Genomic DNA, 12,998 nt, shown 5'->3' on the forward strand with positions numbered 1-12,998 from the left:
AGTCAGTGCAGAAACAGCCGCAGTACATCAGCGATCGCTCCTCAGTGTGTGGGCAATGACTGTCAATCGCAGAGACACGTGGATCCTCCTGTCCTCCAGGGATACTGTATTTTACCATGGCACACAAAAGCACGGCGACAATCCTGTCCTGCACGTGTAGCCGAATTGTAGCTCGCTCTGTCTGGAATCAATCATTCACCCCCTGTGGACATTTTCGCTATTGAGTTACGCCATGGGGTCTCGGCAGACAGCTAATAGAAAAGATTTGAGCAATGCTTGTTTGCTCAGTAAATTTCAGTCTAGGTGTTGTCAACTTTTTACTCCATATTGCTCAGCATGTTGGCACTCAGATGCAGTCAGCTGATTCAGAATTAATTGATTTCTGACAAATTCTGTGTTCAGCACCGTCCGTGAAGTGCAAATAATCAAGCGGGCAAAGGAGTATTCTTGTGACAGGTACTCAGGCCTAACTGTCTGATTTGTACTGTGGTAGTCAATCCTGTCATCCTCATCAAACACCAGCTCCCATCAAACACAACCTACATGAAGGGGAAAACCTCCTAGACTTTTTAAAAGATTTTAATTGGATTGGTTTGGCTCTAAACCTGCAAACCTGCAAAGTCTGACTCTAATAGAGCCAGGTCACTAAGCATGGAGAGATATTTAAATTAAATCCTTTTTATCTCTTGCCTCAGTGTGTGGCTACGTATTCAGTGTCTGCAGTTCACACTGTTTGCAGAATAAATGTTAACCTTCTGATGAAGGCTTAGATATCAGTGCTGGAAAGATAATGGCAGGTCTGCGTCGCTACGCTCCATGCTGTCAATGTAGACTTGCTAATCAGTAATATTAGAGTTCCACCGCTACCGAGAGACAGCAGTAACCAAGCTGTGCTATCACTCTTTGATGGTGCTCACCCCGCAGGTTCTCCACCTACACAGAGGCACAAACTGTACACAGAACATGCAGATCACAGCTGAAAAAGTAAGCGCGTGAACACAAAGACAAACATATATAGGAACACAGTGGGGGGGGGGGGGGGTCCTGTAAATGAATATAAATCCTCAGAAAGCCTCAGAAAGAGCTGTTGATGCTGCCTGAATAAGGGCAGTCAGCCGTCTCATCAATGTCCCAGTCCATTCAGGCAGAACAGTTGCTGTAACCGTTCCATATTTCTCAGGCTGAGCCAAGAGTGCATGTGGAATGTGTGCTCGGAGTTCTTGGCAGAGAGGCGAGGGGAAGGAAGGAGAGGATACAAGGGCAAGTGCATCACGCTATGAACTTAAAACAGAACTGGCAAAAAACGGAGAAAACTGGCCTCTTTACCACTTTAAGACATCATAGAAAATATTCCGAAGGATTTGCCGAAGTCAACAACAAACATTTCTCTAAAAGCAATTTTCCGACATTATCAGACACAAATGTGAGCCTTGAAAAATATAAAAATATGTATGTGTCGGAAGCTTTCAACCAATTTGCAAGCTTATCTACATTATGGTTGATGGCAGTCAATTGTACCTTCCGCCCAAATCACAAAAAGGTATATTTAGTCGAGTACAGGCACACAGTCTTTAGATATCCACCTCTAAGTAAGTCTAAGTCAGTTTCCACTGACTTGATGACTTCTTTCTAAATAAATCTTCTAATGAACATTCTTATTTGTGTGTGTACGTGTGTGTGTGTGTGTGTGTGTGTGTTTGTGTGTGTGAGATTTTGGTAAACGGACACTTCATGAAAGTAACTGTCCATGACGTTGGCACCACTTCTTTTGTGCCATCAGAGGTGCTGCTGGACCCGTGCCGGACGTGGTGCCCTTCTTCGACCTGCCAGGCTGTGTGCCAACTAAAGGAATCAGATTCTCCAGCGCTGCCCCAGCTGGTCCAGTGCGCCGTCTGTGCCCTCGAGTTCTGCTCGGCCTGCAAGGCCAATTGGCACCCCGGGCAGGCCTGCCAGGAGAACAACCTGCCCATTACCTCCTTCCTACCAGGAGAAAACAGGTACTGCTCTCTGTCTGTTTACTTATTTACTGCGCCCTGTCTGAAATTCTTGTTCTCTGAATTTCTCTCTCATCGCTTATTTTTAGACCAGATGGTATGTTTTTTTTCTTACCTCTGTGTTCTGTACTCTATGAACCATATACACTGATTAGCATATTAATACATGCTTCTCTTCTGGTGACTCATGACGGCTTTGGACGACGACAAGCAATAGCTAGAGCTGAAACAACAAGTGAATTTACAGTTAAACAATTACAGGACATTTTGATAATCAATAAATGGTATAAGTAATTTTTCTTTAAGGAAATTTTTCCTACTCAAATATGAATATTTGCTGGTTTTCTTAGTCTTCTGTAGTATTCAACTAAATACATTTGTGTTTTGGACTATTAGTTGCACAAAACAAAATATGAATATGATGTGTGATGGGCATTTTTTACTTTTTTTTGACAGATAATTGACAGATGGTTAAAAATATCATCTTTAGTTGCAGACCTTGTTTTAGCGACTGGATACAAAATGTAATTAAAATTACACTTGAAACTGCTGAAACATGTAATTGTCGGCATAAATGAATTGTACAAGTGATTATTAGCCCACTTAAAATGGATGTATTTTTAACTTTATGTTGAAAATTTTAATAACCAAGTAATTAAATTTAATGACTTAAGTAATACGTTTTTGCTCAGAACATCGGTTAAAATGTTATACCCCAACAGTTTCCAGTTAATATAATAAGGTTTTTATTACCTCTTCAACCTTTAAAAAAAAAAAAGAAGATATTTCATTCCATTTTGTCATGGTGCAACAGTATCAGGCCTCGTTTGCTGATGCGCTGACTGGAAATGTTATTCATTTTCTTGGAACTGACGTAGAAATCCACGTCATGCTCACCTGACTGGAGTTAAGGACCTCTTGTCAATATACAGCAGGATTCATTCGGTGCAGCCTTAAATATAGACTGACAGCTGGTCTGGCTGGCTGTTTTGCAGCCACTGCTCAGTTTGAGCATCAGCCAGGGCTCAAGCATAAATTAATAGGCAGACATAAAACAATCTGTTGAAAGTAAACTGCAGTAGAGCAGTCTGAGATGGGCTTACTGTGCATTTTGAGAATTAACTATCTGTCTGTGAGGGTAGAGGAGGGCCTGTCCGGTGTCATATGAAGCTGACCCCTGTCTTTGTGATATTCTCTTACTCCTGAAGAGTCACTGGCTCTGCAGAGCTTTCCTCTATCAGCACAGGTTCAGGACCAAGTTCAGAGGGCACAGGGAAGGGAGAGAGGATTAGCAGGAGTACTGTTAGTTGTAAAGAGCCTTGGTGTTTGACCTACATCTGTTCACTGTAAGGATGTCGCGGAGAGCTGGATTCCGATTCTTCTGTGCGCCTCAGGCCCGTTATGACTGGATAAATTCTGAACCTTCTTATTTTAATGCCCTCTCCACTATACCTGATCCAGCAGGCAAGTGTTAAAAGTTCACCATTACATTAGACTCTGCCTGTGATGTGGTTTCACTTCTTATACAACTTTCTTTTCATTATACTAAAGTATCTTAACTCAATCACTGATTGACTGATGAGCTTTTGCTGAGGATGCTGCTAAAAAAAAAAACAAGGAGCTATTTAAATACTGAACAAGAATCTCATCCTCTTCCTCTCTCTAAGCTAATTTTGAGCTGTCTTTTATTCTTTTGGCCAGTTTCACAATGGCTGCCAGGTGTCAGATGAATGGACGTGTACAAAATGTGCTGTAATGCACTTAGAGGCACAGATCTATCAATTCATGGAAAAAATTGGCCTGGAAATGAATGGGCTTGTTTGCTGTCCTAGGACGACACCCAGAATGACAGCTACCTGCTCGCCCACAGATTTTCTAGAGTCAGCACTTCACTGAAACAGAAGAAATTGATACAGACAAACTGACACCAACAGGAGGGAAGAGTAAGAGCTTGGGAGCCATTTCAAAGGCCATTTAGTGACGGGTGCATTTTTTTTATTTTTATTTTTTTTTATAGAAGAGTTATCGACTCCTGAACTAAAGCTGTCCACCATTTCACACAATCCTGTTGTGCCAAAGATTGTAAATATTGATTACTGCACTAAAGCAATCTCATCTCCAGCACTTCTCGCAATGTGAATGTTGAATGATTTTGGATTTGATATCAGGTATGAAATAAAAAAAAAACACATCAAGCTTGTGTCTCTCTCCTCCCCAGCTCTTTCTATAAGAATGAAGAGGATGACGCACCAATCAAGCGCTGTCCTAAATGTAAAGTTTACATCGAGAGGGACGAGGGCTGTGCGCAGATGATGTGCAAGAACTGCAAACATGCCTTCTGCTGGTACTGTCTGGAGTCCCTGGACGTGAGTGGCTCCTTTCTAATTTCTTTATTCCTTGATCTTTACTCCGATAGAGGTCGACATTATGTATTTTCCATTTGTAAAAACCTCTACAGTTTAATATTGCAATAGTATTTGCACACTGTGATAATCTTGGATGTTGACATAATTTGTCTTCCCTGTGACAGTGAAGATTTTCATTATCAGGAGACCGTAGCTTAACCTTGGTGTTGATAAGAAAGGAATAAGATGTATGTTTTTTTTTTTTTTTTTTAATTCATTAGAAGGCTGAAGAAAGTGACAGCTTTAGCTGAACTTGGATAAGGGTGACTTCTGGGCCGCGGTGCCTTATGTAATCGTAATTGTGTGAGCGCAGAAGACCGCAGGTCATTTAAAAAGCAATTTTCTTACAACAGCTGTCCGTGTCTTTCAGGCTGCTAATGGTCAATCTTTATCTGTATTCTGTGTATGTATTTGTCTGACAGGATGACTTTCTCCTGATCCACTACGACAAAGGGCCCTGTCGAAACAAACTGGGCCACTCCAGGGCGTCTGTTATCTGGCACAGAACACAGGTGAGAAACCCATCTTCCTCACACCCCACCTACCCCCCCATCATCCTCTTACACTCACTCAGGTTCCACACCCCATAACCACGCTGCAGCATGTGGCTATACACATGCTGTCTGGCTCTGCCTCTTTCTCTCCCTCTGGCTCAACTCTCTCATTCAGAGATGGGCTACTATTATCTTGACAGCACAATGGGAAAAGGACAGCTTGATCCGCATGCAGCGACAAGTGTCTGGTGGTCAGTGTCCTGCTGTTTCCTACTAAGCCTATTATGTACACTTTTCACTTAAGAAAAATGGTTTACATAACTAAGGTCCGTCTTTACCTTTAGGTAACCAAATCACATAGAAAGGATTGGATATGACATGTAATTTCCCACATATGAAATGATGGATTACACATGAAGGATTAGTCATGACATGTAATTTCCCACATGATAACGTGCTTTAAACCTGTGACAGAGGCTGTTGTTCAGTTCCTAAATTTCTCCTCAGTATGTCTCCTTAGCCAAATAATCTATTCATGGGTTGGCACATCCCTTGGTCCAACATACTTGTTATTTTGTCAACATTAGCATACACACTGGCATCTGTTGCCCAGTGGGGCAGGCTGAGTCATATGATTACAGTTCAGCTGGTGGAAGAGCCAGCTACAGCTTCACTGCTCTGTGTCTTTGTCTCTCTCTTGCTCTCCTCATTTCACCCTCCTTGCTCCTTCACATAAAAAAAAAAAAAGCCTCCCTCCGATTCCTTCAGTAATACCAGATGTACCGGGGCAAACGTATCTTGCAAAAAAAACAAACAAAAAAAAAAAACATCTTCTCCCCCGGCCTTTATCTGATGACATGGGTTCTACGTTTCAACGAGAGGCATAACATCAGTTAGAAGGAAGGTCATGTCCTAAACAAGAAAGCACAATCAGGGTGTGTTAATAAGTGCAAAATGTGCTCCACGCACTGAGCTTTCGTCTACTGCACATCCTATACAGTCACTGTAAAAAGAATAGTCAGTAATGTAGTAATGTGGTTTGTAATAATTATTAGAAACCTTGCCTGCAAATGATGCCCACAAATATGTTTCTTTGTCCTCAAAACAGGAGGAAAAGCATTGTGCTATTATAAGTCACTTCTGCATGTGACTGTGTGTTATGTATTCCATTTTGTTGCTTTGAATTTGCTGGTGTCTGGTGCCCCCATGTGGTGGACTAACTACCAATCAGAGTACACAGAAATTTTCAAATCACAAATGTCCTTACTGTCAATATATACCTTTTCCACAGACCAGCTGAAATATATCCATCCTGTGTGTCAGTTGATTTGAGAATTACATGATTATGTAGCTACACATGGGACTGTGGTTGCAACAATCACACTATGTATCAAAAACTCATTGTATATCCCCAACTTTTTCTTAACATGTTCCAACAGCAAGTAGGCAAATAATACAAACAGGAGAAAAACTTAGCAAGATACTGTATGTGGTGGTTGTATTCCTTAAGCACGGCTGTTACTGAGTCTTTGTCCAAGCACTGGATCCTAAAAGTCAAAATGTATTCCTTTTTTTTTATATCGCTCTGTTTAGCGCAACTTTATTTTTTCAGTCCCTGTAGTTTTATAAATTGTTACTGATCTGCTCCATTGCAGGATATTTTTCTTTCTTTCTTGATGTCAAATACCTGCACATTCAGCATCAATGAGTGTGATGTACATTAATAGTCAGTAGGAATAGAAACCCCACATTTTCAAGCTGTAAAAATGTCTTTTCTTTTACTTGAAGAAAGTGTTAAATGGCCAAATTAATAGTAAAACATAGCTTTCTGAAGCAACAGTGCTGAAAAAGGTTTGTAGTTTTGATGCACTAGGTGACCTCTGCTGGACAAAAATTGGTATTGCAGTTGCTTGGAAAGATTTTATCCCAAACCTATAGAAACAGTGAATCACAAAAAAATCACCAGTTCTTTTTTGTTTACATATATTGTCCACTACAAGTACAATTCAATTGGTTTGCCAAAACACCTCTCTGAACCTCTGAAGGTGCCTTGTGGTATCTGCCACAGAGACGTTAAGCCCTAAAAGTTTAAATCAATGTGTTAATTATTTTTCTGTTGGTGTCTCCTTGCAGGTTGTGGGGATCTTTGCTGGTTTCGGCCTGCTCCTGCTGGTTGCCTCCCCCTTCCTCCTTCTGGCCACTCCCATCGTCCTCTGCTGCAAGTGCAAGTGCAGCAAAGGCGATGACGACCCCTTGCCAACCTAAACACGCCAAAAGGGCTGGAGTGGAGAGTCGCTCCGAGGATGGGCCATCTTTTTTCCTTTTCACCCCTTTACATTGTTTTCCTTCCAGCAGCTTTGAGTGCTTCATTTTTTGGGCTGAGCCCCCCCCCCCCGGCCGCTTCGGGATCCATCGCTCTGCATGAGAGAGGCATGGTAGAAAAGCGACCCTACACCTTGGCCTGAAGAGAGGTGCAGGGTCAAAGGTCAGAGGAGGTCAGACTTGTCTAAGGACCACTGTGTCTGTGTGTGTAAGACGTTGATGGTTTGGGGATGTGAAAGAAGACTGGGCCACTTTTAGGTGGCCTTACTGTGGGTTACTGAGGTGTGGTATTTTGGCGGGTCATTACAAAGAAAAAAAATCAATGTTAAGAAATGCTTTTCTCTTGTATGGACAATATCATGCAGGAGCCACCTTAGAAAAAAACTTTTAATTTTTTCGCAATGTTTTGTCGGTTTGTCGTACGCAACAAAAGCTTTTTCTTTCCCACCACCACACCTGATGTAGCTCTACAGATTCAGTCAGTAGCATTAGAGTTACACCGCGCATCTTTGGTGTTCACTCGATTTGCACACGGAACATGATTTCGCTGTCGTGTTCACGACTGAGGTAGAGATGGGCGGCTGTTGTCACTCTCAACTCAATGTACAGCACGTCCTCTTGATGATGTCAATGTTTTATAACCTGTCGCTTTTAATAGAACCGTGCTCAGAGTAGTGTCTATGTGTTGTACTTTTGAGTGTTTTCCAAACTGTAAGGTACACTTGTTAAAGGGGATTACCACTCAAAGCTCAAAATACACTTATTTTCTGTGGTCAAGTGACAAGGACAACTAGTTTTGTTAACTATCAGCCTATGTTTTATACCCAAATGTTCTTTTTGTAATTATTGTCACCATCTCTCCTAATTCGTTCTCTTTGACGCACCTCCAGATTGGAGTCTTCTTTGTAAGAGAGAGATTGTGTTTCCAGATGTTACAGATTTTCATAATCCTAGATCCAGAAATGTCCAGAAATTGAGTGGTGCTCCCCTTTAGGTTTAGCATTAACTTAAAGTCTATCAGAGGACTTTGTACCCACATGTTGTGGAACCATTTTAATACTTCACTAAAAGAGATGTCACACCTGTAATTCTCAGTCCCCAGGTGATGGTTTAGCCAAATAGAAATTAATAGCCTTAAATTGACACAAGCCAAAATCAGGCATTTCCCCCTCCCTGTGCTTTAAAAAGAGTTCAAAGTCAAAATCCAAATAATCCCAGGGAAAGCATGTTTAAAGGCATTTTTAAAGCATAACAGACAGTCAGTGAAGCCCTTTATATTCAGATGATTCTATGATGTCATCCATATGCCACACTGTTAATAGCCATAATGTAAAAAAAGAAAAAAAAAAAGAAAAAAGGAAGAAAAAAACAAAACAACCGTCCTGATGTCTTGTGTGACCTAGGGCCTGTACTTCCTAAGCCTCTTTGAGCAGGAGTGCTCATCAACATCCATCCAATCCATTTGAAACTTAACTCAGATCTCCCACTCTTTGAGACTTGGCCCAAATTGCAAACTTGCATACGTTAGTGGTCCGAGTGTCGATGTTTTGTTTTGTTGGTAGGTAGACCTCCAACAACAAGCAGCTATTCCGTGCAGGGATGTCAGAAAAAAAAAAAAGCCTATAGAGTAAATATAAAAGAATGTTCCATTTTTGGGCACACAATTATGAAGCTGCTCTATACTATATCACTTTATCTATGCAAGTTTGTACATTACCATTCTTAAAAGGCTATCGATTGGTCATAATCATGGGTAATCTGTGTGGCAAAAGCTGCCGAATGTCACTATACATGTGCATATCATGGCTTTTATTTAATCAGGGAATTGTTCAGAAACCATCCATTCACTTTCATCATCTGTGTTGCTGTTATCTGTCTTTTACCAATATTTTAAGGTTGCTAGCTTGAACTCCTGGACAGAATTTGGTAATTTTTCAGTACAGTACAGTAGAACAACTTCACAAAAACAGTTATTTCATGTTACGTCAGTAAAGGTGAGAAAAGAAATGTATAAACCGATTAAATTGAGTTTTGCCACCATGCAAAGCCATTCCAGTGTTCTCAATAAGCCATTTACTTTATCCATTCTTCTGTGTTCATGTAGCATTTCATGATCAGTGTGGCTACAGTTAACATACAAGGTGGTCAATAGTATATAGAAACATAAATATAACGGTAGCTAACCTAAGATAAACAGTAGCTAATCATCTGCAACTCCCTTCTGTTCTCATAAATTTAGCTCCGATATTCCGTATTATAATCCTTGTTATCAGTAGCCTTACATTTTGAGTACCTTACCTGTAGCCTGTGTTGCTTTCACTGACCTGACCTACTGTATGAGCATGGTAATTTGATATCAAAGCCAGTCCAATTTTCTACCTTTAAAGTTTAGTTCCTAAACCCTAAAATAGTTTAATTCCAGAAGCTTTTGTTGTTTTAATGACAATCGTGCCAAGCAGATTTCCTGGAAGGGATGAGGAAACAGAGCTGTCTACTGTTTGTGCATTTTGACCATGTATTTGTAATGTATTAACAGTTTTTACAGGGTGGAAAATATTTAATGCTTCTTTTATGTAAGCGCTGCACTGTATATTGGTTCCATTGTTTTACTTCTTGATATGATCTGTGATGTGTGTGGTATGGTGCCTGCTGTCTTTAATGGAGGAGTTAAACAGCTGAAATCAATGTCAACTCAACAGAAAAGTCAATACATATGAGAGAATTGCAACTGTACTTTGTAAGGGTTTTCACAGTTTCATCTATCAGGGGTCTGTCTATCACCAGGATACAAACGGTTTTCAAATATATTCATTCAAACACACAGATAACAAAGTTTGAGCAGGCACAAGCTAACAACAAGTCAAATAAAATCATGACAACCTCCATTTTTTCACACAACATTCTTCGTTACTTCTGTTTGCTGGCACCAATGAACAGGTAGATTCTGTATTATGCAACAAACATAAAAGGGCCAAACAGCAAACATAAAAATCACTGCAGTGTCACGTTGCATAATTATTCATTTTCTAGGGCCATGAGATGTTTGTCAGGGCTCCATATAAAGGTTTATAAAACCACCTAACATCAGCGCAGGTGTTGGAACAGGACAGTTTGACAGAGTTAAAGGCTTCTGGCATTTGGCCCTCGAATGAGAAGTAAGGTAAAAGTGTATTTTACAAAGGCTCGAGATCTACTCTGCAGCTATCCTAAGATCAAGTTTGGTTACGAGCAGCAATTTATATTTTATAACCTGTTGTGTCAAGAGATGAAGCTGCATGATTTTTCTCTGACTTCTACTTGTGAAATATTACTATATTGTAGCCTCTAAAGATCTTTGGAATGGTAGCGTTGTTACCCTTTCGCCCAGCTGTCTGTTGTTTTGTTTTTTCTCTCTTTTTTTTTTTTTTTTTTTTTAGAAAATATATTTTACAATGTTGGTCAGCCTTCCTCCATTCAGCAGGTTGGTTTCATGTGTCTGTTACTTTTTTTTGTTGTTGTTTTTTGTTTTTTATATACCTGTGTTACACCATAGTTGTTGTATTTGCATTATCTTTTTAAAGAGTGAAATTCCTTAGGCCTGATTGGTCAATTCAGTTTCAGTCAGTCACCTCAGTTAGTGGATCATTGTCAGAGGAAATGCTGTCTGTACACACGGCTTCTGTGTTTAGAGATGGTAAACAATGTCTGTAGTTCAATCAGTAATCGAAAGTTAATCGACGTGGGTGATAACAAAGAAATCAACATTGTAAAATGGCATATTTGGATCAGTTCTGAACAACGACTCGGCATCTCAATATATCTACAGTTCCACTAACACTGTGACACCAGGTATTAAAGGTTGTTGTTTTTTGTGATTCTGCTCTCTTCATTCATTCACACTAATGTGCTGAACTATTGCAAACATACCATGAAGAAGTCTTGTGGCCCACCAGGTTGCGAAATGGCTCTCTCTGGTGCTGAAAGTGTATCGCTCTTGTTTGTGTTAACAGGAAGACCTACAGCACAGGAAGATGCGCACAAATATTACATATCAGTTAAACAAGAGATTAATATTTCTAAATCAGTCTGCAAAAGATTAGATATGAAAAATAAAGTGAACATCTTTAGTAGAACAACTAAAAGCCACAAGTACAGTTTAGAGTTATCTAGTCTTTATGTTACAAAATGACAAAAATGTACCTTCCCTTGATAAGAGTAGAATAAGTGATAATGAATAATAATAGATAATCAATATTAAATGGAGACAAACAAAACAATGTACCATTACAAATGAAAAATGGATGTCAAAAGAGCATGTAATTGGTTCTTCATTTTTTAATTGTTCTCATCCTCCTAATTAATAACTTGAGTCATATAGTAACTTTTTGAACCATAGGAGGTGTTTTTATCGTTCTCTCTTCTTAACAATGACCTTTTGTCGGGAATGTTCACATCCTCTTATCTAGTCTTTGCTTTGCTTGCATCAAGCATCTTTCCTTCATATTCAAGGCAGCTCTGTGTGTTATGTCTGTTCCATTGCAGCTCTGTCTGTTCATCAGACATGTGTCAGCCTTTTGTTAAGGTCTGCCAAAGAACAGGTTGTTCTCTCCCTCTCTCTGCCTTTGTGTCTATTTCCTGCCAGATGCTGGATTGGGAGCATTAACAAGACAACCCTGAAAATGAAAGTGCAAACGCTCGATGATATATCATCCCTCACCAGCTGTTCTCTGTTTGGAAGTCTCTCCACCAATCACTGGGCAGGACCACAGGAAGTTACCATCTGTGGGCACCATGGCGACAGGGTTTGTGGATGGGCGTTGAAGCTGATGTGTTATCTGGAGCAAATGAAGTATGATACAGGGGTAGAGAGAGAGCCAGGAGGTGCGGGGAGGGAAATGGGAGAGATGGACAGAGACAGGGAGGAGTGTGTCGCCTGGAAGACAAAGAGCTGAACCTCAGAGAAACAGGAGACGCAGAGCCAAGCTGCATTGCTGGGAGAGGGATGGATGAAAAGAGATGAGACAAGGCCTTTGCACCTGCTCTGTATAGAACACAAGGTTCTGCTATCACACGTGTGCTGGCTGCAGGCCGATCAGGCTGGTCTGCTCTGGCTTTACCTTTCAACATCCCGCTGCCAAGTTGTCTCCTGCCCCCCTATTAGCATCATCTCCTCCGCTGCTTTGCACCTTCAAACCAAACAACAACCTCTTAACCTTTCAGCCTTTATACTACAACATCACTGTTAGAGATTCTATGTGGCTATACAGAGGCTGAGCAAACATTGTCCGAGTATGGTCCAGTCCAGCTTATATAGTTTGACTGTGACCCCTTCATACGAGCCTCGTCACAGGACCGCTGGTCTAGTCCACACAAAACCTGAAAAAAAAAAACCCTATGTAACGAACAGCAAATTCAGTAACAGTTGACAAAGACAGGAAAGCCTCACCTCCTAGAAGCCTGACACCTTTAAATAAAAAAAAACAAAACACTTACATGCAGTTAAATATACTATTGTTGTCATCTTTATAAGTACTGACTAATGGCTTGTCTGAGGTAATATCTGTTCCACTAAAACTACTACAAGTGCCGTAACCGGATGGATTAAATATCCTTAAATTAGAAGTGATATTTATTTGTCCCTGTTCAAGGCTTGCATAGACTATTAGGGTTCATCTGCTGCTTCATCTTACTTAACATATTTTTTTACCATGGTCATCTTGTCATTTATATAAATACGTTGTTGATACAAATGTCTTCATGTTGCAAGACCAGAATTCAGTATAAGAGATATCTAAGTGCCAACT

The 12,998-nt window shown here is 40.4% G+C and overlaps 1 protein-coding gene across 5 annotated transcripts in view; it reads left to right on the forward strand.

The window, feature by feature from the left end:
* Positions 1–11,069, forward strand: part of rnf144aa (ring finger protein 144aa) — a 31,549-nt gene extending 20,480 nt beyond the window's left edge. For all 5 annotated transcript variants that reach the window (XM_056393231.1, XM_056393230.1, XM_056393233.1 and 2 more), the window contains 4 exons: positions 1,781–1,997; positions 4,213–4,360; positions 4,822–4,911; positions 7,027–11,069. In XM_056393231.1, coding sequence (XP_056249206.1) covers positions 1,781–1,997; positions 4,213–4,360; positions 4,822–4,911; positions 7,027–7,158 — 587 coding nt within the window. In that variant the 3' untranslated portion in view covers positions 7,159–11,069. The remainder of the gene's footprint in view (positions 1–1,780; positions 1,998–4,212; positions 4,361–4,821; positions 4,912–7,026) is intronic.
* The last annotated feature ends 1,929 nt before the right edge of the window (positions 11,070–12,998 follow it).

This window comes from Seriola aureovittata, chromosome 13 (assembly GCF_021018895.1).
Source record: "Seriola aureovittata isolate HTS-2021-v1 ecotype China chromosome 13, ASM2101889v1, whole genome shotgun sequence".
Lineage (NCBI taxonomy): Eukaryota > Metazoa > Chordata > Actinopteri > Carangiformes > Carangidae > Seriola > Seriola aureovittata.